General features: G+C 39.7%; 1 protein-coding gene across 1 annotated transcript; it reads left to right on the top strand.

Annotated features, from left to right (window-relative positions):
* LOC138162758 (ectonucleotide pyrophosphatase/phosphodiesterase family member 7-like) lies at nt 1–25,205 on the top strand. The gene is made up of 5 exons (XM_069090168.1): nt 1–64; nt 1,252–1,397; nt 13,577–14,203; nt 18,509–18,746; nt 24,997–25,205. Exons 1-5 carry the CDS (start codon nt 1–3, stop codon nt 25,203–25,205), a joined length of 1,284 nt encoding a protein of 427 aa, XP_068946269.1.
* Nucleotides 25,206–25,849: the final 644 nt, after the last annotated feature.

Here is a 25,849-nt window from a genome sequence, read left to right as displayed (position 1 = left end):
ATGTCCACAGTGCATCTCTGTGTCCCAACAGCACCTCAAAGTCAGCATGTCACTAACTCCAAAGGTGAGTTGGTTAGAAAGATATGTTCCAGGATGCTTCAGTTTCCTTCTCTGGAAACACAATCTCCCTCATAGAGAAAGAGATCTGGGAAGGAAGGGAGTCCCATGTTGTAGAAATGTTCCCTATGTTCCCATCTCTGTCCATCCTCAGACAATACTACCCACACTCATCTTCTGAAATAAAATACAAACTATTTTTTTTTCATTTGAAACCCTTCCCAATCGGATTCCCAGCCTATCTTTCCAGTCTGATTTCATGTCTCCCTTTCATAGAGTCTACACTGCAGCCAAACTGGTCTGCTTCCTGTTCCTGATATACAGATCCATCTTCTAACTCCCTGCCTTTTCACAGGCTGTCCCACATACCTCAAACACTCTTCTTCCTTGCTTCCATCTCATACAAACCTTTAGTTCCCTTCATGTCTCAGCTCATCTGCCATTTCCCTCCAGAGGCTTTTTTTGATTCTATTTGTTAATGGTTTTCCTCCAAATCACATTATAATTTATATATGCACCATGTGTATGTGTGTATATCCTGCGTTTATTTATCTATGGACATGTATCCACCCAATAGATGCTCCTTGAGGACAGGGACCATCTCATTTTTCCCCAGCCCCTGTACATAGATGGTTTGTATGTAAAGCACCATAAAAAGGTATCAAGGACATGTGTGACTAGAGGTGGACAACATGAAAGACAAACAGAATGAGTATAGATAGCTCTGCTGTCCACAAAGCATTCAGGCCTAGAGCAGGGGTTCTAACCTTACTGTGTGTCATGGACCCTATGGGAATCTGGTGATACCTACACATCACTTCTCAGAATGTTTTCACATATGGGAAGAAAATATTAAATTTCATTTAGAAGTTAGTGAAAATAAAGATCAGAATTTTTTTTCCCCCATCCAAGTTCACAAACCCACTGAAATCTTTCCACAGACCCCATATGGTTACAAACTTCTTGCCTACAAGAAAGCTTCTTATGCACTGGGTAGACTTGCCTCTGTGTTCCCAGTACTTAGCATAGTGTCTGGCACACAGTAGGAGCTTCATAAATGTCTGCTGCTTGAATGCTAGTAACAGAAAATCTTCTTAATTCCCTGCAGTCTCACGCCCAAGATGTATTCATCGCTCTCCTAAGACCTTGTCCTTCTCTGAAGTATCCCAGTACTTTCACTCCTTTATTCACCAGGTCGGTGGATCGAAGATCACGGAGTCATTCACAACATGATGTTTAACACAGAGACACTCTGGAAGTACTCCTTCAAAGACACACAGAAGAAGTCAGAGTGGTGGGACAATGGTGTGCTGCCTCTCTGGATCACCGCCCAGAGGCAGGTACTGTCCAAGTCTCTAGGAGAACTGCCAGAGACCTCACCTCGTATGTCCATGGCCAAGAAAACAGGCTGAGGGAGCAGTCAAGTGAGAACAATCCATTAACAGTCTGGTGACCATATGTCCCTGTTCCCTTGGGATTGACACCATGTTGACCCCTGATCCCAGAAATAAGTTCCAGTTTTGAGGAATAGCCTAGTGAACCTGGCCTCACATCACTAATCCCACTTGTTTCAGTGAACCCAAAGGCTAGACTTCAATATGACTGGCGTGTTCTGAAACTAATTTATCTTATGCAAATCAACAAGTACTTATTGAGTACAAGGTACTGCCCTAGCTAATGAAGGAACTATAAATATGAACAATGTGCAGTTCCCAACCTCAAAGGGCTTTAACTGTAGTTCTTAGAATCTGGGGTAGAGGGTGATGGGAGGGGAGAGAAAGACATATTTATATGTGTGTATGTATGTACTATACATATATGTGCATGTATTTGTGGTTGTGTATGTATATGTCTCTCTCTCTCTCTCTCTCTCTCTATATATATATATATATATATATATGTATATACATATGTGTGTGATTGTTAGACTTTACCTGAAATACACTTAGCCTCACAAGTATGTACATTATATTTGTATATGTAAGGAAAGAAGGTAGAATGTAGGTCCCATATGTGTAGTGAGGATCCATGTATAGCAAGGATATTGTCCTTCTGTGTGGCTCAAAGGGAGGCAGAACAGACATCTCTAGCCTTTCTCCCCACACCCTCCACTTTCTCCAAAGGAGACTTTCATTCCTACAAAGAAGGGAAGCAGTAGGTTGGAGCCAAAGGTCGCTCTGCTCTCTTCAGAGAGGGGGCATACTAGGCTACAAGTATGTCTATCTGTTCCCTTAAATCTTATTAGTCTAGGGGGTATGATCGGATTTTATTTAACTTCTGATCACTTTGCCATTTTGGGGGGAAGTAGGATCTCAATCTCTATATCCAAGGTTTGACTGCTTTCCCACCTAATACCAGTTCTAATACCAATAAACATACATAGCAAATAGCAAAGAAGTCCATTTATCCAAATAGTAGCAAAACAGAAATCAAAGAAAGTATGCATAGGAGAATATATACTAGACAATACAAAATGGAAGAGTTCTCCCATTGGGAGCAAGGTAATTTAGCTCAGGAAGTGTCCTGGATCTCACCCAAGGAGAAGCTCCCCAAAGTTTCTAAAGTGGCAAACTAGGAATCAGGGCATGATGAAGCCTGCTCACTCCTACCATGTGTTCCCCAACTCTTTTCCTTCAGCAACCTGAAGTGGGGTCAGCTTCTTCTTCTCTCTTGAAGTTGAAAAAGCCACAAGTATTTCAAGCAATTCACCACTTTCTGATTAAGACTCAAAGCTTGATGAGTCCCCAGAGAGGGCTGACCCTAAAGAGCCACAAAGGAAGATGCAAAGTAGACTGGTCTTGAAGAGTCTAGAAGAAGGACTCTGGCTTAAAGAGTCCCCAAGGGGCGGGGGGGAGTCAAGATGGTGGAGTAGAAGTAGGACCTCCCCACTGCTCCGGCTTCCACCTTCCCCAATCCATGTAAAAAGGGGACTCTGAACAAACTTTGGAGCTGCAGAACCCACAAAATGACACAGAGAAGCTAATCTCCCACTGAGGACAGCCCGGCAGGCCAGCAGGAATTGGCCAGCCCAGTGCTCTGAATGCCAAGCCCAGCCCCACTCCAAGGCTTTAGCCCCAGGGTGGGCCTGACCAGCCGCCAGCTGGAGGGACTCCAGATCAGCAGCAGCTGTGGCTGTTTCCAGATTTATCAACACATAGATGCGAAGGACAAAGTGAGAGGTCAGTGCAGTGTGGACTTTGGGACCCAGTAGGTGGGAGTACGTGGCTTTTGCCCCTGGGGCGAGAAGCCGCTGAGACTCCTGCGCAGCCAGCCCGAGCCACGTGACAGCTTCACCTCCTGGCCTGCAGAGTATAGAGGGACCAAGCACCAGTCTGAGGGGTAATCGCTCTTGCTTTAACCTGCTTCGATCTGGATTGCAGTCTAGGGTGGAGGTCCTGGGGTGTGTGTCCAGCTTGCCAGAGCGTGTGGAGACCTCAGAGAGGGCACCCATCTAATACCTCCGGCAGCTGAGAAAACTCCAGTGTTTGGGACAAAAGCTCCCCTGTCTGGTGGCAGAGTCCTACTGTGGCAAAAAACCCAGGGGTCAAGTGACTGAGGGGCAACATGACCAGGCAAAAGAAACAAAGCAGACAGAAGATTCCAACATTAGACTCCTATTTTGGGGACAAAAAGGAGCAAAGCATGGAACAGGAGGAAGACACTGAAGTTATAACTCCTGCACCAAAAGCTTCAAAGGAAAATACAAGCTGGTTACAGGCCATAGAGGACCTTAAGAAGCAGATAAGAGAAGTGGAGGAAAAATTGGGAAGAGAGATGAGAACAATGCAAGAAAATTATGAAATGAGAGTCAACAGCCTGACTGAGGAAAAGAACAGCTTAAAAAATAGACAAACTCAAATGGCAAAAGAGGCTCAAAAAGGCAATGAGGAGAAGAATGCCTTAAAAAGCTGAATTTGTCAGATGGAAAAAGAATCTCAAAAGCTCAATGAGGAGAATCATTCCTTCAGAATTAGATTGGAGCAAATGGAAGCTAATGACTTTATGAGAAATCAAGATGCTGTTAAACAGATCCAGACTAATGAAAGAATAGAAGGCAATGTGAAATATCTCATGGGAAAATCCATGACCTGGAGAATAGATCCAGGAGAGATAATTTAAAAATTATTGGACTACCTGAAAGCCATGATCAAAGTAAGAACCTAGAAACCATCCTCCAGGAAGTTCTCAAAGAAAAATGCCCTGATGTTTTAGAACCAGAGGGCAAAATAGAGGTTGAAAGAATCCACCAATCACCTCCTGAAAAAGATCCCCAAAAGAAAACTTCTAAGAATATTAAAGCCAGGTTCCAAAGTTCCCAGATCAAGGAGAGAATATTACAAGCAGCCAGGAAGAAACAATTTGAATATTGTGCAAACACAATCAGGATAACCCAGGATCTGGCAGCTTCTACACTGAGGGATAGAAGGGCTTGGAATATGATATTCCAGAGGGCAAAGGAGCTGCGATTAAAACCAAGAGTCACCTACCCAGCAAAACTGAGTATCATGTTTCAGGGGAAAATATGGTCATTCAGTGGAATAGAGGACTTTCAAGCATTCTTGCTGAAAAAACCAGAGTTGAATAGAAAATTTGACATTCAGATACAAGAAGCAAGAGAAGCTTGAGAAGGTAAACAGGGAAAAGAAATCATAAGGAACTTATCAGAGTTGAACTATTAACTTTCCTACATGGAAAAACAATAATTGTAACTTATGAAACTTTTCTCAGTAGTTGAAGGGAATGGAAATATACATACATATATATATATATATATATATATATATATATATATATATGTGTGTGTGTGTGTGTGTGTGTGTGTGTGTGTGTGTATATATGAGGGTATATGGGCATATAAATACATATGTGAATGTGTGTATATATGTTTACAGGTATACATAGATAGAGGGCACAGGACCAATTTAACAGGAAGGGATGATACTTAAAAGGTGAAATTAAGAGGTGAGAGAGGAATATAATGAGAGGAGATGGGGCGAGACAGAATGGGGTAAACTATCTCATATAGAAGAGGCAAGGGAAAATGGTTACAATGGAGGGGAAGAATAGGAAGGCAAAAGGGAATGGGTCAACCTTATTCCCATTGAATTTGGCTTGAGGAGGGAATGAAATACACACTAAATAGGGTATCTCACCCTCCAGGAGAGTAGGGGGAGAAGAAGATGAGAGGGGGAATGATGGAAGGGAGGGCAGGCTGTGGGGGAAAGAAGTTGGGAGCACCCACTTTTGAAAAGGGATGGGATCAAAGTAGAGAACAGAACAAGTAGGAGATGTGATAGGAGGGAGGGAAATATAGTCAGTCTTTTACAATATATCTACTATGTTATTGTTTTGCTTTAGCCACACATGTACAACCTATACTGAAGTGCTTATCTTCCCAATAAGGGTGGGTGACAAGGGAGGAAGGGAATGAATCTGGAATTCAAAGTTTTAAAATCAAATATTCAAATATATATATATGTATATATACTATTATTAATACTATTTTACATATAATTGGGAAATAAGAATACAAACACTGGGGCATAGAGATCCACTGGAGAAGTCAAAAGGGGTATGGGAGAGAGCAGATTGGACTGCTATTTTGGGGCAGTGGGTAGGGGAAAAACGAGGAGAAAATTTGTAACTCAAAATCTGGCGGAAATAAATGATGTAAATCAGAAGTTAATAAAGCATTTGAAAATTTTTTTTTAAATCAGAGCTATAAAAATAAAGGAAGAGAGTTAACTACCTAAAAAAAAAAGAATAATGAACTTCTGTTATAGGATTCAAGTCACCTGGTTGTTTCTTTTTGGGCATTCAATACACACTAAATTTTTGCAGGCCTCAGCAGCATGCATGCATTACTCAATTGCCCAATCTGTATCAATCAGTAAATCTGGGTTCCTCAAGGATTACCTTTCTGTAATTTCTGGTGGTAAGACCTTGATCCAAATAATGAGCATAAATTATATTTGTGTTAATAAATATGCATTCCTCAGACATTTGTTCAATACATCTTTGCTAACATATTGTTAGTTGAATTCTACATGAGGTGCCTTTTGTTTCCACCCTTGGATTTCATTATTTCATAACCTCTATCTGGAAATAAACTCTCGAGTCTATATTTGAAAAAAAAAAAAGAGTCCCGCACTCCTCATGCAGGGAAGGGCATTCATCACCCAATAAAAAAGAGTCCTACACCAATTGGCTAACAGGCTAGGACTGTGTAATTTTTCATCTTTGTATCTTCAATACCTACACATATGATGGTTTAGGGTGTATGTGGTATTCACAGAGGACTAGCGCCTCTGTCATTCAGCTGTCACCTGTGGCTTCAAAAAATAGCATATGCAGCGGTGTGCCTCACTAATATCATGGTCTAAGTTTAAACTTACTCCTCCCATGGATACTCTGTGTATTTATGGGAAGGAGTGAGCCAGGTTCTTTAGAGAATGTTTTATATTAACTGTCTTTACTATGTTACCTCAGAGTAGTAGTAACTGTCCAACATGCCAAATCCAGCAGAAGTTGGGGAATGCTGTCCTTTCTTTCCTTCTTTCTTTCTTTTCTTCCCTTCCTCCTTTCTTCTTCTCTCCCTTTTCCTTCTTCTTCTCCTCCTCCTCTTCCTCCTCCTTCTCTTTCTTCTCCTTCTTCTCCACCTCTGATCCAGCAATACCACTATGTCTTTATCCCAAAGAGGTTATAAAAAAGAAAAAAGGAGCCACATACACAAAAACATTTATGGCAGTTCTTTTTGTGGTGGCAAAGAAGTGGAATTTGAGGGAATGCCCATCAATTAGGGAAAGGCTAAACAAGCTGTGGTATGGGAATGTAATGGAATACTACTGTTCTATAAGAACTAATGAGCAGTCAGATTTCAGAAAAACCTGGAAAGACTTACATGTACTGATGCTGAGTGAAGTGAACAGAACCAGGAGAATTCAGTACAGAGTAACAGCAACATGGTGCAATGGCCAACTTTGATAGACTTAACTCTTCTCAGCAATGCAATGATCTAAGACAATTCCAAAAGACTCATGATGGAAAATGCTATACACATCCAGAGAAAAAACTATGGAATCTCAATGCAGATTGAAGCATACTATTTTCTCTTTTTTTAATATATTTTTTTCTTTCTCCTAATTCTTCCCTTTTGTTCTGATTCTTCTTTCACAACTTGACTAATGTGGAAATATGTTTAATATAATTGTAAATGTATAGCCTGTCTCAGATTGCTTGGGAAGGGGAGAGGGGAGGGAGGGAGAAAAAAAATTTGGAACTCAAAATCTTATAAAAGTGAATGTTGGGGCAGTTAGGTGGCACAGTGAATAGAGCACAGGCCCTGGAGTCACGAGGACCTGAGTTCAAATCCAGCCTCAGACACTTAACACTTACTAGCAGCATGACCTTGGACAAGTCACTTAACCCCAACTGCCCTGCCTTCTCCCCTCCAAAAAGGAAAAAAAAAAGTCAATGTTGAAAACTATCTTTACATGTAATTGGAAAAAATAAAATACTATTAAGTAGGGGAAAAAAACAAAAAGTTCTTAGCTTTCAAGCTAAAAGACTGTTTCCAGCTTAGAAGGAAAATCTAGGACTTGTCTCATGAATGATAATACCATAAGGATATCCAAGTAGTTATTCATCTGTGACCTAAAAAAGAAAGAATTCAGACCTGAGCAGGCTTTCCTCAGTCACTAACCCTTAGGTCCAAAATCTTTCATGTCACTACTAGTTATAGGATCAGAATTTTGACTATACACCATCCTTCAAGGGATACTGGTAAAGAAGACTTACTTTTGCTCTGTTCTTTCAGTCTAATGCTTTAGCTCTGACCTTTGAAAAACCACCATGAATTTTTACCCTAAAGGATGCTTTTCACTTTGGTATTTGTTGAACTGACCTCAGACAGTCGACATTTGAAGAGACTCTTAGGGGAGTTTTAGGTCCCAAAGATGAGTTTCTCTCTCTCTCTCTCCTCATATTCATGCCATCCCTACTTGTTAGATTCCTTCCTCTTGTACCCTTTCCCTCCATTTTTGAACTTAAAAGACAGAAAATTAAAAACAAATATTTTCTTCAAATAGATTAAATTATACCTAAAAACTCTAGTCCCAAAATTTTAAATATAGCATGACAGGCTTTCTTCATGGTGTAGTAGAAAGAATACCAAGTCAACAAGCTTTTATTAAGTGCCTACATGTGCTAGGTGCTGTGCAAAGCTCTGGGATAAAGGGAAAAGTAAAAAAAAGAAAACTGTCCCTGCCCTCAAGGAGCTAACAATCTGATGGGGAGGTGGAAGACAGTAAGTAAACAGCTACGTAAAAACAAGTTATATACCGGATAAATCACAGATAATTTCAGAAGGTAGTCACTAGCATTAAAGGGGATAGGGAAAGCCTTGTAGAAGTAAGAGTTAAACTGAGATTTGAAGGAAGCCATGAGGCAGAGAGAGAAGCGAGAGAATTCCAGGAGTGTGGGATAGCTAGTGAAAAAGCACAGAGCTGGGGTGGCTAGGTGGTGCAGTGAATAGAGCACCCAGCCCTGGAGTCAGGAGGACCTGAGTTCAAATCTGACCACAGACACTTAACACAAAAGCTAGCCGTGGGACCTTGAGCAAGTCACTTAACCCCAACTGCCCTACTTTCCCCCCTCCAAAAAGCAAAAAGAAAAAGCACAGAGCTGGAAGATCAATTGTCTTATACAAGGAACAGCAAGGGAGCCAGTGTCCCTAGATCAGAGAGTACATACATAGAGGGGAATAAGGAAAGGCAGAAAGGGTCCAGATTACGAAGGGCAAAAGCAAAAGAGAGGAATTTAAATTTGATCTTGGAGGTAATAGGGAGACACTGGATTTTGGTGAAAATGTGAATGACATCATCAGACCTAAGCTTTAAGATTACTTTAACAGCTGAATGGAGGCTGGAATGGAGCAGATAGAATGTGGAAGCAGAGAGACCAACCAGAAGAACAAGCATGAAGTCCTGCCCAGAGTGGTAGCAGTATCAGAGGAAAGAAGGGGGTATATGGGAGAGATGTTACTTGGTAAAATCAGAGGAGTCAGAGGAGCCAGATTCTATTCTTGACTCTACCACTCTAGAGAACTACGTGACCTTAAGTAAGACACTTCACCTCTTTCTGCTTCCATTTCCTTATATATAAAATGAGCTGATGGGACAGAAGATTTACAGCATGTTCCAATTCTAGCATTCTTTAATCCTCTGGACTCTTAAGTGGGACTTGAATAGTTTTCCTTAATTTACTATTCATATCCTTTGGCCTCTCTGTTCTCTTACTCCAGCATTGTTCTTTTGCTATCATTTGTCTTATTCATAGTGTTTGTCTTATTGACATCTGAGGAGTTCCAGTGCTTTTTTTTCCTTCTACACATCATTCATATGCTGAACTTTCTTCCTCTGTGCTGAATTTGTAAGTGGCTGTGCAGTAAGAATATCTGTTAGGAGAAGAATGGATTGACGACTTGCTATTCATTTGGAAGATGAATGTCAAATTGTTGAGTCTCGCTCAACTGTCTATGGACTCTGCCACAAAGCCAGGGCAGTTAGCCAGTTCCCTGAGGAGAAAAAGCAAAATCTGCCACAATTCGTGTGAACTCATGGCCATAGGTCAATCTCTTAAGAACAATGATCCTTCGTGTCCCAATTTGGCTTTTGAGAGCATGTCCACATTGTCAGGCAAGTCTCCACCATGGCTGCTGGGCTGAGGGTAGTTTGCATCATCTCTATCAACAGGAAATCCATCCCTTTACAGAACCTATTCCAGAAGAATTTTGTGAGACTGATACAGGAAACTTTGATATGGCTGAAATATTTTCCTTCTATGAGACTAATGTTGCAGGAGTCTATAAAGATGCATGGTAATTGATGGGCCCATGGCTTATGAAGCTTAAATAATGATTGAGTCCCCTGATTGCCTTTAGGAGTGGACATCCCATCATTCACAGCACACAAGTGAATCTATACTCTGGCAAGACCTTGCTAATGGTCAGGTACAAAGAATGAGAGCATTTCATTTGGAGCAGGCCCAGACTTTAAATGAAGGCACAATGAAAAGAATTTGATGAATGGCAGGGATATTTTACAAAGTTCTAAATTCCTGATCTTCAGAGAAACTCATCCAGCCATGCCTATGAGACTCAGAAACCATAAAGACATAAAGGAATGTTTCACCTGTGTCCAGAAGATTTATATGGAATGTTAATAGGGGAAAAGAGCAAAAGGAATAAGCTGAGTAATAGAATCACAGCTGATAAGTATCAGTAATAGGATGGCATTAGGTTACTACCAAGGGGGGATTTGAATCATGTGTGAAGTCTGACAGCCAGATTTTCATTTCCTAGCACTAACCAAATCTCCAAGAAAATCCCATCCTAACTCAGTGAAGCAGGGAAGCAAGAAGGAGCCAACAGCTCCAGCCTGGAAGAATGTTAATGCCTATATAATGCATCTCAATGTTGGCCAAAGTCCTTTCCTTATTGTGAATAATAAAGGCACTAAAAATAATGAGCTGACCTCTATTTAAAAAAATTTTTTGGAACCAATCCTTTAGATTCACTACTACCCATCCAATTTGAGAAGGCTGAAATTGAACCAACAGTCCAGAAAGAGGGTCTGCTAGATACAGTGGATGGAGTACTGACCTTGGAGTCAGAAAAGACCTAAATTCAAATCCTACTTCAGACACTTATTAGCTATGTAATCCTGGGCAAGTTATTTAACCTCTCTCAGTCTCACTTCCACATTATCAAGCTATTCTTAGGCCTTACTGAAAAAAATTCAGGCATTAAAAATAGTGCCACTTACCCTTGAAAAGGAGAGGTAGACAAAGTATAAAACCAATATGGAAACCTACTAACATATTTGCTCTGAATAATTTGACTCTATCAGGAGAGAATGCTGGAGCTTAGAAGTAAAAATCAGCAAAACTCATTTTAAAATAGCAGTATAAAGGAAGAGGAGGAGGAGAAATAGAATGAGGAGAAAGAAAAAGAGGAGGTAGGGAGGAATGGGAAGGAGGAGGAGGAGAAATGAAAGAAAAAGAAAAAAACTACTAGTGGTAGTCATTGTCTTCATCATCCTGGGAAAGTAAATTTATATTGACGATCACAATATACTAACCTTTAAAAATTGTAATCTTCTATACTTATTGCTAATTGATATGAATACCAATTACCTATTTGATGGCCTTGGAAACCCAAATAACCATATAAATTCTAACATCAGGAAGCATTTTCTGTGGTACCCATATAGGTTACACAGACCAACGCATTCAGAGGCCCAAAAGGAAGAATTTAAGTAACCACTGTCATCATTTTGATTAAAATGAAAATGAGATGTTTTGGAAGCAAAATATCTCTCACCAACAGGCAAGAGACTAACTCAGCTAAGGCGATGGGCACAAATAACTTCCAAACTGCTTTCCTTGCTTTTCCTCAAAATAAGAAAAGTTTTGATTTTGAACATTAGTCATAGTTTTCCACTTTCACTTACTGACCAAATTTTCAAGCACCCAATTCCTTCTAAATACACAATTCCCTGTTTCCTCAACTTTCCACACAAAGGTAACATTCTTATTCCCTTCTTCCTCTCAACATCTACCCCACCTTCAGTCCAATGAATACTTTTGGTTTGAGAATATTTTTCAACATTTTCAAATCCAAGGTGATGTAGAAAATGTTGCAGAAACGCTAAGTCCTTCAAGTTAATTTGGGGGGGCGGGGGGGATGGAATGACAAGACCTGTGACTTAAATTATAAATGTAAGGTACTTGTGGTATAGAAACATGCTCCACTGAAACAAATCAGAAACTCATCTTTAACTGCAAGTCTTAGAGAATTACTAGGGGCATTCATTGATGGGTTGGTTGCATGAATTGCTTATTGTCTCACAGCTACTAGAGATCAGTCGGGACTTCAACCTAGGTTTTCCTGATTTCAAGGCCATCCCTTTATCCATTCCCACTATACCACACTGCTTCTTCAAACTAATATTCTAGCTAAAACCAAAGAAAACTGTTCCTCTCCAAAAAAAAAAAAGAGTTGAAGTGATTGCTTTAAATCATTTATATTCAGGTGCAGTATTGGGATGATCAATGTATATCATGGAAGAAATTTGTGTTATGCCTTTGTTTATCACTGAAAATCAAGTAATGTTTAATTATCTCTTTTTTGGACAAGATAGGAAATTTCATTAGCATAAGGTGCCCCTGAGGAAGAAACTTCTTTGACCTATATGGATCAAGACCTTCTCTGTAACTTAAGCATCTTAAGAGAGTTTATTTGGGACTGAGAGATTAAGTGACTTACCCAGGATCATATAACCAGTGGAGAAGACTTAAACCCAGGTTTTTCTGACATCTTCCAACTCTGGGAATTTTCACTGACTATCACTCCTGTCTGGAACTCTGTACCTATTACTCTCTGCCTCCTGGCTTTCCTGGCTTCAAGTATCAACAAAAGCCCACCATCTGTAAGAAATCATACCCAGTTCTCCTTAGTCTTCCTTCCCTCTGAAAACACCTCCAATTTATCCTGTCCATATCTTTTTTGTACCTAGTCGTTTGCATGTTGTCTTCCCTATTAGACTGTGAGCTCCTTAAGAGCAGAGATTGGTTTTTTTCTTTCTTTGTATCCCCAATGCTTACCACAATGCCTGGCACATAGTAGGTGCTTGTTGACTTGACTCTGAGATCAGCTCTCTGGCCGCTATGCCGTGTTTACAAAAACTAACAACAACATATCTAGTTCTCTTCTAATGGCTAATGAAGGCAGTTAGATTAGATTAATCGTTTTCATAGTTCTATCATTCTGAAGCTCCATTTATCATTATTATTGACCAAAAGAGCAAAAGAAATTCAAAGCTATAGCCATATCATATGCCCTCAGTGAGTTTAGTACAATGGAGTATTCTGATACAGAAATTGGAGGTCTTAAAGAGTGACTGGTTATATTCAGAGGAATCGTAGACAGACAGATACCTAAGTTCAGGGTCTTAAATATAAGAAAGATCTTTGTGGCAATGATACAAGAAACAAGAATGAATGCCTAGAAGAAACAGTATTATTAAAAACAGGACAGAGCCCTCTCTGTCTAGCAAGTCAGATGCAGTTCTGCCTAGAAGCAAGACGAGTAATGAGATGACCTATTCAGGACCTTTCCCACATGAGAACTTTGTGAAACCTAAAAAACACTTCAATAAAGTAAGTTTTCATGGCTTAGGCAGACCAACCAAACTTTTGCAATGTAAATAGACTAGGGAGAGTTAAAGAATAGAAGGCCTATAAAGTCATATTCCATCTATAACTTGTCTGTGTATCCAGCTGTAGACATCATCTCAAGCAATGTTCCTAATGATGCCCAACTTTGTTTTGGGCTAATGACATGCTTGCACATTAAGCGAATTTATAGTGAAGGACCAATAATTTATATTTTGCTTCTTTTGAATATGACATCAAAAATGCTCCTGTCAAACCATGTTTAAAAATCATCTCTTATTTATAGGGAAGGAAAACTGCTTCATTCCACTTTCCAGGGGGAGGAGCAAACTACAGTGGGGAGGCTGTGCAGAGGTCTCTTTTGGAATCCTTTACCCATCCTGATGACAATGAGACTGAATGGAGGGAAAATATTGACATTGTCATGAACTGGTTCACCAAGGAGAATTTTGATTTTGTAACCCTTTACTATGGAGAACCTGACAATGTTGGACATATGATAGGCCCTGAGACAGAAAACAGAAGAATTATAATCCAGCAAATTGATAGGACTATTGGTTATCTAGTAGAAGCCATTGAAAAGAATGGCTTGAAGGACAACCTCAATGTCATCATTACATCAGATCATGGAATGACCACAGTGAAGAAGCAGCCTAATGTTACAGAGATCTTGCTGAAAAACTACATTAAATTCAGAGATTTGGTGAAATTTGATATACTGGATTATGGTGGTTTTGGTATGATTCTTCCCAAGCCAGGCAAAGAGGAAGACATTTACAATGCATTAAAAAATGCACATCCTCACTTAAAAGTATATAAGAAAGAAGAGTTTCCAGAGCATTTCCATTTTGCCAAACACAGCCGTATTCTACCCATCTTGGTTTATGGTGATCCTGGCTACAACATTAATGGGGTAAGTTCATTCTAAAATATGTAGGTTTGGGGGTAAATTTAACTCAATTTTAAAAATATTATTAAAGAGCTACTATATACTAGGCACAAAGATGTCTAAGAATGAGTCCTTGATATAAAAGAATTTGTTTTATAATGGGAGGAGCAGCCTGCTATGGTAAGGAGACAATGTGGTATAGTGAAAGGAACACCCACATGAAGAAGCCCCAGCAGCTAGAGATTTTGACTTGGAACTCAACAAACAAGAGGAAGGGCTGGAGATGCTGGTTTTGGGAATCTGCATAGATGATAGTGTAGGAAGTCATAAGAATTCATGAGATTGCCAAGAGAGAAAATAGAGAGACTAGAAAAGGCCCAGGGACAGAACTTTGGGGAACATCAGTCTTCAGACAAAAGATAGCCCTCCCCCTCAAGGCAGGTTTTTCAGTTAGCAAATGAAAAGAGTCTTTTATAAAATTTTAGTCTGGGGACCCTGAGACTTATGCAACTTACTTAAAGGAATCATATGATCCATTTTCAGTTTTGTACGGGAGTTCAGGAAACTCAATGATGTGCCTCTTGGCTCAATCATAAAGTGAGCTCTCTCATTACATCCCTACCCCTAATTTATAAAACACAGCCACCCTCGTTCACACCCACTCTCCAAAAGAAGATTACCTCTAGACCTGTGATTCTCTTCAGCACCCAGCAGAGTGCCTTGTATATGTAGGAGGCACTTAATAAATATTTGTTGAACTAAATTAATTGAATTTTCCAGTTTATAGGCACCTTCAAGAGATCAAAAGATCATTTTCCATCACTAGCTTTTACTAACAAGTGGGAGAAAAATTATCATCAAATAGTAGTGTTTTTAATTAGACATGAATATGCTTGAAGTCTGTTTTTTACTAAATAAAAATTCATGGTCCCAGAACTCCAATTTCATCTGTATGTAGAAATCCCAATGTGGAAATTCCCTTCACTGATGCAATGGCAACTAACTTGTAATGTACAGTCTTAAAAAGTTACCTGGAATACTGGAGTTACCTGACTATAAAATCACAGGACTTGTATTCCAGTTCTACCTCAGACACTGACTACCTATGTGACCCTATGCAAGTCCCCTTCATGTCAGGATGGCATACTAGATAGCATACTGCACTTGGAATCCAAAAGACCTGGGTTCAAATCCACCTTCTGTGGATACCTCTGTGACTCTGGACAAGTCACATAACATCTCCATAAAATTAAGGTGCTGGACATTAAGGCTTTATTTCCAGCTCAGAATTTATAATCTTATGATTTGTCAATTAGACAGAGATAATTTCCCCAGAGAAAATTAAACTCCTTATGGGCAGAGATTATTTCATCATTGTACCCAGTGTCACAGTACCTGGCACATAGTAGGCACTTACTATATTATTGGTTATTGAGTGATGGTAACCCAGTTCATACACGTCAGAGGCAGGGCTTAGATTCAGGTCTTCCTGATGTCAAAACTGGCCCTTTATCCAATATACTGCACTGCCTCTCATGCTAATTTCAGCCAGAAACAAAAGTATGAACAGAACTATGTTAGGACAAAAGTATGAGGTCTAAATTTGTTGTTAATGTGTATCATTGCATGTGTATAATGACTATACCTAAAGATGATTCTCTGGCTCTCACTTTCCTCATCTGTAACATGAAGATGTTGTGCTAAATGGTCTCTAGGATCCCTTCCTGTCCCTATAACTATTATCCTAAAAGCTCTGATCCTCAGGAGTAACAACTCATATTTGTAGAGTGCTTTACAGTTGCAAATTACAGCATCTCATTTGAGTCTCCCAAAAACCTTGAGGCGGAGGTGTTCTGATTTTTCTCATTTTACAGATAAGGAAACTGAGGCCAGGAGGTTCTATGACTTGCCCAGGGCCACACAACTAGTAAGTTTCTGAGGTAGGATTTAAACATTGGTCTTCCTAATATAAGTCTAATGTTCTATCTATCCACTGCCCAGACATCTGGCTGCCCTTGCAAATTGGTTGTCATGTTTACCATGTTTCTGAAATGAATTATTTTTAAAATAAGCTTAAATTTACTTCCATCACTGACTCTCCCTTGTGTTACAAAGGATTAGTTCACAGATAACTCAGAAAACTCTTGCCCACTGATCTAGATGTAAAGATAACATTGCAACTGCATTTATGGTCTAGCAATGTCTATCCACACATATGACAATCAGTTATTGCCAGGATTGAGAAGGCAGAGTGAAGCTGTTGCCTGGTCGTGCTGGTGGAAATGTGCCCAGGGTGTTCAATGATACATTCTAGAAGACACTTTCGGAGTCCATAAATTGTAGTCATTTTAATGCTATCCTTGATGATGTGCTGGACTTGGGAAATCATGATACTTAGTAGTCATTTAGCCAGTTTATCTGTTGTTGTTCAGTCATTTCAGTCAATTAAGGGACCTAATTAATTACATTTCTAAATAATCAGGAGAGGAATGGTGTCTTCTACTGCTCACTGTAATCATAGGGGGATATGACAAATGATTTCTAAGTTATATATAAGTTTAGAGGTGGAGGGAACATTAAAGACCATCTAGTCTAACCCCCCTCATTTTACAGATAAAGAAACTGAGACCTGAAGGAGTTTACCCAAGGTCACACAGAGAGTAAATAGCAGGGCTGGGATATGAACCCAGATGTTCCGACTCCAAAACTAATGTTCTTTCCACTGTGCCACAGAGTAAACATGATTGACCAAAATACTTGGTAAAATACAGTATTCTCATTAATGTAATTTTCTGGTTAGCTAAAGATTGGACTGAAAGCCCTTTCTCTTTGCCCCTTCTTGATAAAAAAAATCTATCTAAAATACATGTTGATTTCCTTGCTTACCATATAGGATAAATAGTTTCGTCCTTTCTTGAAAACTAAGGACCTCACATTGCCCCAGAACCATCAAAAACAACCATTTTCATGGACCATAGATATAAAAGTCAAGAGATTGGGTTGAATTCAATTAAATCTTCAACATCAATTTATTTTATTGTGAATCATTTCTTTTTCTAAATAGTGAAGCATATTTTAAAATTACAGTTAATTGATAGTTGAACAGGTTAGTAGGGTCTTGGAAAATCAAAATTCTACTGTACAATCCAGAAATCATCTTTGTTTAATAAGAAATAGTCTTTAACATTCTTTTAGCAATAGAATCTTCACAAAGAATCACTTCTCCTTCAATAGCTTCTAAAAATAATCAACCTTTTTGTATTTTATACCACGGTGTTTCACCACAAAGAAACCCAAGTTCCTTTTAACAACAATATTATGTGCTTATTAAATGCTTACTGTCTGCCAGGTGCAACAGTAGACACGGGGTGATACAAAGACAAAAATCATAATAGTCCCCTCAAGGAATTTGAATTCTATTGAAAAGTGAGAAGGGTCCAAGCTGGAATATCATGTACAAATAAAAATAATTCAAAATATATACGAAGCAATTTCCAGGGAGAATACATTACAAGAAGAAATCAATAATCTAGGAACTATAGGATAGGAAAAGTTCATAGGTTAGAGTAGCAAAGACCAACTCTGTAACACAAAAAGATTACTGACACAAAGCAAGACAAATCAAAGTAGATTTTTGGCCTTCTTTGAATCATCAAAACAACCCCTAAAGCACTAGTTGACTATGTTTGACCCATTATCACAGTGGGACTGCTTTTTGTTTTGTCATTGTAGTACTGCACCTTCCACAAAGTAGTTGCCTAAAAAATAGACAGCAAGTCTATAGTTTGGACTACATAGGTCTAGCCTTTCTGTATTCATCAAACCAGATTGTTTGTTATGATGTGCAGGGCACTGTACTTTCTGGACAGTGAAAAATTTATTAATTCTGGTAAGAGATGAACAGTCAGTGTTTCAGTGCTATTGGAAAATTATGATTTGGATTGCTTGCTGATGTGGGTAAAAAGAAACAGGAGAAAACTGAAACAATTAGCATCAATGACTGTCCTAAGCAGTGATTCTTGGCCTTCATATTACAGGAAGCATATTTTATTTCCCTAATCCCCTCTAGCTTTTTCAAATGAACAGGTACTCTTTACTCTCTATCCCAAAATTATGGGAAATTTTTGTTTCTGGATCCCACAAGAGTGATCTTTTTTCTGGATATCTCTCTGTCCCAGAGAGGAGGAAAGTCATTTTTGCATGATTTTTTTGCATTTGCAAAAATAACATTTGCATGATTCTCAAAAGTTGTAAGGTATTACACAATACCATAGATTAACAATAATATTTCATTTCATTGAACTGTAACCTCTATTGACTTTTTCTTAGAGGTTCATTCTATATGTCAACAAAGGGGATCACGGCTATGATAATGCAGCCATGGACATGAAAACAATATTCAGAGCATTTGGACCAAATTTCAAGAAGAATCATCTGGCAGAGCCTTTTGACAGCATTCACATTTACCCACTGATGTGTAAACTCCTGGGAGTGACACCAGAACCTCACAACGGGTCTCTGACAGTTACACAGGACATGCTTGTGGACACTTTCAATCAGGAGTCAGGTGAGATTTAAAACCAGCAGCTGAGTAAATCTGCAGAGAATCTACTTTAAAAAAAGTTAAGAACAATTGTGTTACCTAATATTTCTGCAGGATGACAGAGATTCTTCAACATTCATTAAGCTCATAATCCCTGCATGTTCCATTAGAGCTCAAGACACTCACTTTTGTAGGAGACATCTTTAAAACAAGAAGCCAGGCAATAATACTTGTCTATACCCCCTGAGCTACCTAGGGAGTAATGGAGAAAGGTAGACTACTCGATGATTTCTCTTCTAAAAAATCCATCTGCCTCCTGACAAATTCATGTGTCCAAAAGTTTGGTGGATGCTTACCATAATTAAAGAGTGGTTCTTTGAAGTGGAATCAGAAGCTTCATAATTTCATTCATTACTGAAAAACAGAACTCTAGAAATCCCTAAATCAAGGGTACTTACCCCGACTTCTGAACACAGATCTATGGATGATTTAAAAGAATCAAAGAATATTCTTCCTAGATGAGTAATATCTCCCTTGAATAGATACTACCAGGTTATTTTACACAGTAGGATAGTTATTTCTTCCCATTCAGGAGACAAGCCCTATAAAGATCCTACCATAGTGTGTTGCACATAATAAGCAACAGAAAGGGGGAATTTTAAAGAATCCATTACTTAGATTGTTTAGATTTAGGGTAGAATTATTTTCAATAATTAATATTAAATAATGACTGCATATTACTTTCCTGGAGCCCCTGGACAGGGGAAACAAACATTTCACAAACTAATTACAAAAAAAAACCTTTTCAAATTTGGTAACAGGAAATGAGACTTGGAGGAAAACCGCTTTGCAGAAAGCTGCTATTGGCTTAGGTGTCATTACAGGAGTGCTGCTCATCTTGTTTGTCTCTGGTGTGGGGTACACAGCTGTCAGAAGAAAAGAGGGGTAAGGACTTTGTGTTGCTCATGGTTCATCAACAAACACTGTCAATAAAACAGTTTTATTCAAGGGAGACATGTTATGGTGTGGTAGAAACAGCGATAGTCCTCTTGTCAGAGAACCTGGGTTCAGATCTTGCCACTGATGTTTACTACCTATGTGATCTTACCAAATCACTTAACGTCCCTGAGTCAGGCTCCTCATTTATAAAATGAAATTGTTTGAATTTAATAGCCTCTGATATCTGCCCTAGATTTATATTCCTATGGCTGCTGACGGGGATGAGTACTTTGATAGCATGGTGAAATGCTATTTCCAACAACTAAACCAATATTTAACTCAATTAATCAACAAGCATTTATTAAACATCTTTTCCTCTCACATGCTAGAAGTTATGGGTGTGTGTTACTATGTCCCATTTTAAGTAGCCTTCATCACTGTTGCACCACTACTGCCTATGTGGTTATAAATTGTCTAAAAAGTTGGAACTTTACTTAACCTTAAACTCCATTTCAAAATCCACATTTAAAGTAATTTATATTTGAACTATAAAAATTTGCTATAAGCTGAAACATGACCTATAAGGTCTCTAAACCCTAAAGCAACATTTGAGAAAAAAATCAATCAGTCGTTTTCCATAGAAACTATTAGCCAAAGGAGAGATAAAGGAAAAGTTCAATTTACTGATTCAACCTCCTATGCCTACAGCATAATTTTTTTAAAAAGCAGTCATTTCATAATGTTAACTTACATTGAATTTTTAATGAAATAAAGCATTGTATACTAACACTAAATCCTGAGTGTAATACATGTACACTTCTTACCAGATATGGTACAATGATCTCTTCTATATAAATATTTGAATTTGGGAAGTTGAAGGGAAACTGTTGGCCCAAACTTTTACTTAGACCTGAACACTGGACCTGTAAAGGTCCTTTAGAAACTATTACTTAAGTATACAAACTCTTCCCTGACTCAGCACATAGAGTTCAAAGTCTAAGGCTATTTCTACTACTACTACTAAGTTAGCATATACTGAAATCTTTATCTGCATGTCAAGACTAGAACCCACAAAAGAACCTCCCCAGGTCCAATCTCCAAGTCTCCAGAGCCAAGAGAGGCTAGAGGGCCTGGGATGTATTGTAATCAAATCAAAAGTGCCTTTATATAGCAATCACATATGTGCCTAATGCAGTTCTTTTGCCACCAAATTCAATTCAACATTTGTTGCATGTTACATGTAACATGCTATTACATGTATAAGATCAGAGGCAGTGTGGTGTATGTAGAGGTGAAATGCCAACATGATATTTACAGCACTGACAGCAACTATGAAAATGCCAGCATAGTTCTGAATCACAAAATATAACTGACTCTCCATATAGAAGACAGAAGCAAAACATTTATCCACACAGCAGAAAGTCGAATCCTAACACCAGAAAGCCAAATCCATCATAGCAACAAAGAAGTTAACAGACATTATCACTGCAGAGATCACCATCCCAAATCCTTCCCACACTCACAAGCCTACCTTTCTCCTTGCCTGCATCTTCTCTCTCCCTCCCCCCTAAATGCTCTGACTCCCATCTTCCTCTCAGTTCTGCTCCACCCATTCAGCAAACTCCTCCCACCACAGGTTCTATGTGATTACATTCGATCTATTGGGGATCAGGGAAGATCTTCTTCAAATTCCCATTACCATTATGAGAAGACAGAGGATAGAGGACTTGTCAGGAAGGCCTCAAGTCCTACCTATGACATTTAATGGCTATGAGATCATGGACAAATCACTTAATATCTCAGTGTTCCCACCAACTCTCTAAGACCACAAGTTCCAGTGGGGTTGCTATTCTGCATTCACTGAGTGGAGTTCCCATACCAAGAGTTCAGATCCTTCTACTTTCCTCCTGCCAAAAGTGCAAGCATCATGCTAAGTACTAAATACAACAATGAGACAGTCCCTGTCTTTAAGGCATTTATATCCTAGTACCAAGGCACATACTTGGTATTGTACACTCTACATGTACACAAATAAATTACTCCAAGATAATTTGAGGAGGAAAAAAGCACTAATAACTAGGAGGCTCCAGTGATAGGTTCCCTAGGGTCAAATACAAACTTCTCTGCATTTAAAGACTTTCACAATCTGACTCTAACATATCTTTCCAGTCTGTTATACATTTCTCGCTTTCAAGAACCCTTTAGTCCAGTCAAATTGGACTTCTTACTGCTCCTCATATGCAGCTTCCTCCCATGCCTAGAAAATACTCCCTCACTTCTGCTTCTTAGAATGCCTAACCTCCTTCAAAATTCAACTCAAATTCCATCTCCTCTATATGAGGTCTTTCCTGATCCCTCCAGCAGCTAGGGACTCTGCCACTCCCCAAAAAAAAAAATCCTCTTGAGTTTGTTTCCATATGCATTAGTGGTAAGAGAGATGAAGCATGTGTGGTCCATATGGAGAAGCCACTCAGCAAGCATTTATTAAGTACCTACAATGTGTCAGGCACTGTGCTGAGCACTGGGAACACAAGGAAAGGCAATAATAATAACAATTACTATTATTATTATTATCTCTGCACTCAAGGAGCTCACAGTCTATTGCAAACATGTGAGTAAACTAGGTAAAAGCAAACTACACATAGGATAGATTGGAGCTAATCTCAAGACAGAATGAACTAGAGTTAAGGTGGACTGGGAAAGACTTTTTTTTCTTTTTTTGCTGTTTGGAGGGGGGAAGGTAGGACAATTGGGGTTGAGTGACTTGCCCAAGGTCACACTGCTAGTTTTTGTGTTAAGTGCCTTAGGTCGCATTTGAACTCAGGTCCTCCTGATTCCAGGGCTGGAAAGACTTCTTGAAGAAGGTGAGATCTTAGTTGGAACTTGAAAAAAGTCAAGGAAACCAAGAGAAGCCAGGAGTCAAGGAGGGAAAGTATTCCAAGAGTGGGGAACAACACATGAAAATGCACAAAGTTGGGAGGTGAAGTATCTTGTGCAAAGAAGAGCAAGGAGGTCAGTGTCACAGGATCGAAGTGTACATGGAAGTGACTTAGGTTTAAGAAAACTAGAAAGGTTGGAAGGAGTCAAGTCATGAAACGCTTTGAACATCAGAGCATGTTATATTTGATACTGGAGGTAATAGGGAGCCAATGGAGATATTGAATAGGAAGTGACATAGCAAGATGTGTGCTTTAGGAAGAACATTTTGACAGCTGAGTGGACAATCAAGTGGAGTGGGGAAAGAATTGAGGCAGGGAGACAAATGAGAAGGCTATTACAATCATCTAGACTTGAGGTGTCTGCACCTGGTTGTGGAAGTCTCAAAGAGAAGGGAGTGTCCACAAAAAACCTTATTAAAGGTAGAATCCACAGGATTTGTCATTGATGGGATATGGGGCTAAAAAAGAGTAAGAAGTCCACCATGACACACAGGTCTAGAAGGATGATAGTACTAGGGCCAAGGCACATGTTGAGCTCCCTTGATCCTTTTTACAAATGTTTTATATATATTTAAGTGGGGAGGAGGGAGGGAGAAAGGAGAGGAGGGGGAGAGACAGAGAGAGAGAGAGAGAGGAGGAAGGAGAGAGAGAGAGAGAGAGAGAGAGAGAGAAAGGAGGGAGGGAGTCTCTCCCAATAGAAAATAAGTTCCCTGAGGACAGAAGCTGTTTCTTCTGTTTTTGTATCCTATCCCTTGGCAAAGTGCCTGGCTGCCTGGCAGATAGTAGACATTTAAATCCACTTAACTGATATACCAAGTACTATGATTTTCAGTGGATTTCAATAAACACATAGAAATGAAATTATATATTAAAAGTTTAACTAATCTGACCCTTTTACTTTCCTCCACAGGCAAAGAAGTAAAAAGCAAGAAAGCAACAAAGATTTACCTCTGACAGTTCAAAATGTGTATTTCTGAATTGAGATTCAGTCAAATCCTCTTTGCTCTACTTAATATATTTATTGAAGGATACTGAGTATTAATGTGTGTATGTGCTCTGAATTGTAACACAGTGTAGGTACCACCAGTTCAAAATCTTTACTTAAAGCAATAATGCCAAAGGGGGAAAAAAGGTGATTTTGTTAAATGGTGTAGTTTTAAATATGAGAAAAACAATTGCACTCAGTTAATTCCCTTTAATGATTTTTCTAAGTAAAATTTCACTTCTAAAAGTATTATAGGTCTTGAGCTGTTCCCTCATCAATCTTCTACCAGTATATTAACATATTTTTTTCTTTTTTACAAAATGTTTTCATCTTATTTTTTTAAAAAATTATTTGTCAATTACTAACAGAGTTTTCTCTTGTTAAAAAAAAGCATTTTAATAACAGCTCCCATTCATATTGTAATCTTTTTTTGCAAAGTGCTTTGTATAGCATCTCATTTGATCCTCACAAAAATCCTACGACAGAGAAGCTATGATTATCAAACCTATTATATAAATGAATAAACTTCAGTTTACTGAGATTTACAGAGAGGTGTCTTTCCCAGGGTCACACAGGTAGTATCAAATGCAGGAGCTCAGTTTTCCCTGATATCAAGCCCAGTACTCTATTCATTATGCTATGTTGCTCCTCAAGAAAAACTGGTTAAACCAACACTGGCCATGTCTGACAATGATGGGTCTCATCCTGACTTGTAGCTAATCCCTTTTCCTGCTTCAACATCAGGCCTCTGAAAGTCACTGAATTGTTCCGACTTCTGGTGCCTTTCAGTGTTGTTTCCCTTTATATTATTGTAGCTATTGTGCAACTTTTCTTTGCTCTGCTTATTTTGCTCTGCTTCACTTCACAAGTCTTGCCATGTTTCTCTTAATTCTTCATATATGTCATTTCTTATCAAAAAAATCACATTCCACTATTTTCAGCTGCCTTCCCCAATAAATGGGAACCCATTTCACTCCAATATCTTGGGTACCACAAAAGTACTGTGACACTATATTACTTCTGGATTTTGCTTATTTAGTGTTCTATCAATTAATATTTCAATTATTTAGCCAGTACCAGTTTTGTTGACTTTGCTGTTCAGTTGTTTCTCAGTTGTGTCCACCGCTTCGTGACCCCATTTGGGGTTTTCTTGGCAAAGATACTGGAGTGTTTTGCCATTTCCTGCTCCAGTTCATCTTACAGATGGGGAAACTGAGGCAAACAAGGTGAAATTATTTGCCCAGGGTCACACAGCTTAGTAAGTTTCTGAGGCCAAATTTGAACTGAGGAAAATGAGTCTTCCTGACCCGGCATAACACTATCTGTCCCAGTTATAATATGGTATTTATCCCTCCTTTTTACATCGTTTCCCTTGAGATTCCGCCCAATAATTGTGTTATTCTCCGTCTAGCCTCCCCCCAGCCTCTACTTTGCCCAGGAGCCTCCTCTGGAGCCTCACATTTTGGAATGGGGCTCCTCCAGAGCCTGGAACCTCTTTCCAGGACCCGTTCCCACAGCACATTGCCTGGCTTCTCTCCGGCCTCCTTTAGGTGGGTCTCTGGGTTACCTGTTTCTTCACGGGACTCGCACCTTCTTCACTACAAAGTGCCCCGCCTCTAGGGATAAAAGTCTGCCCCCAGGGCCCTCCTCCAATCAAATCCCCAATCACAGGTCCCTCCCCTAAAGCGAATGCCCCGCCTCAGAGTACCTATCCCAAGCCCTGCTTACCTCGGGCCCCGCCTTCAAAGCAAAAGTCTGCCCACAGTCCTGGCCCTCCCCCAGCCCCTCCTCAAAGGAAAATACCCACCTCCAACCGAAGCCTCCCAGGAAAGGGCCGACAAGTCCCGCCTCCAAATCCCTCCCTCACTGTCCCTACGGCCCCTCCTCCAAAGGCAAAGATCCGTCCCCAGGCTCCTCCTCCAAAACAAAACTACGGGGGGGGGGGGGGGGGGGAGAAGGGAGGAGGGGGAGAGTCGGGGAGGGGGCATGGGAGGGAGGGAGGGAGTGCGGCCCTCCTCCCACTCCCCCACTCCCCCCCACGTCGCTTTCTCAAATGCCCGCCTCTCAGACCCCGCCCCCAAAATCAACACCTCCCCAGGGCCAGAGGCCTCTTCAAAAGACACGTAAAACCACAAACCCTGCCTTTGAGGAAGTACTTCTCCTAGGCCCCGCCTCCAAACCAAATAATCTATCAGGCTCCACCTCTAAAGCAAATGCCCACCCCCCTGCCCGCCTGTAAAACAAGCACCACCCCCAGTCCCCAC

This window comes from Petaurus breviceps, unplaced genomic scaffold (assembly GCF_028583685.1).
Source record: "Petaurus breviceps papuanus isolate PSGF00001 unplaced genomic scaffold, PetGlider_PUasm1.0 120, whole genome shotgun sequence".
Taxonomy (NCBI): domain Eukaryota; kingdom Metazoa; phylum Chordata; class Mammalia; order Diprotodontia; family Petauridae; genus Petaurus; species Petaurus breviceps.
This window is presented reverse-complemented; position numbering and strand designations above follow the sequence as displayed.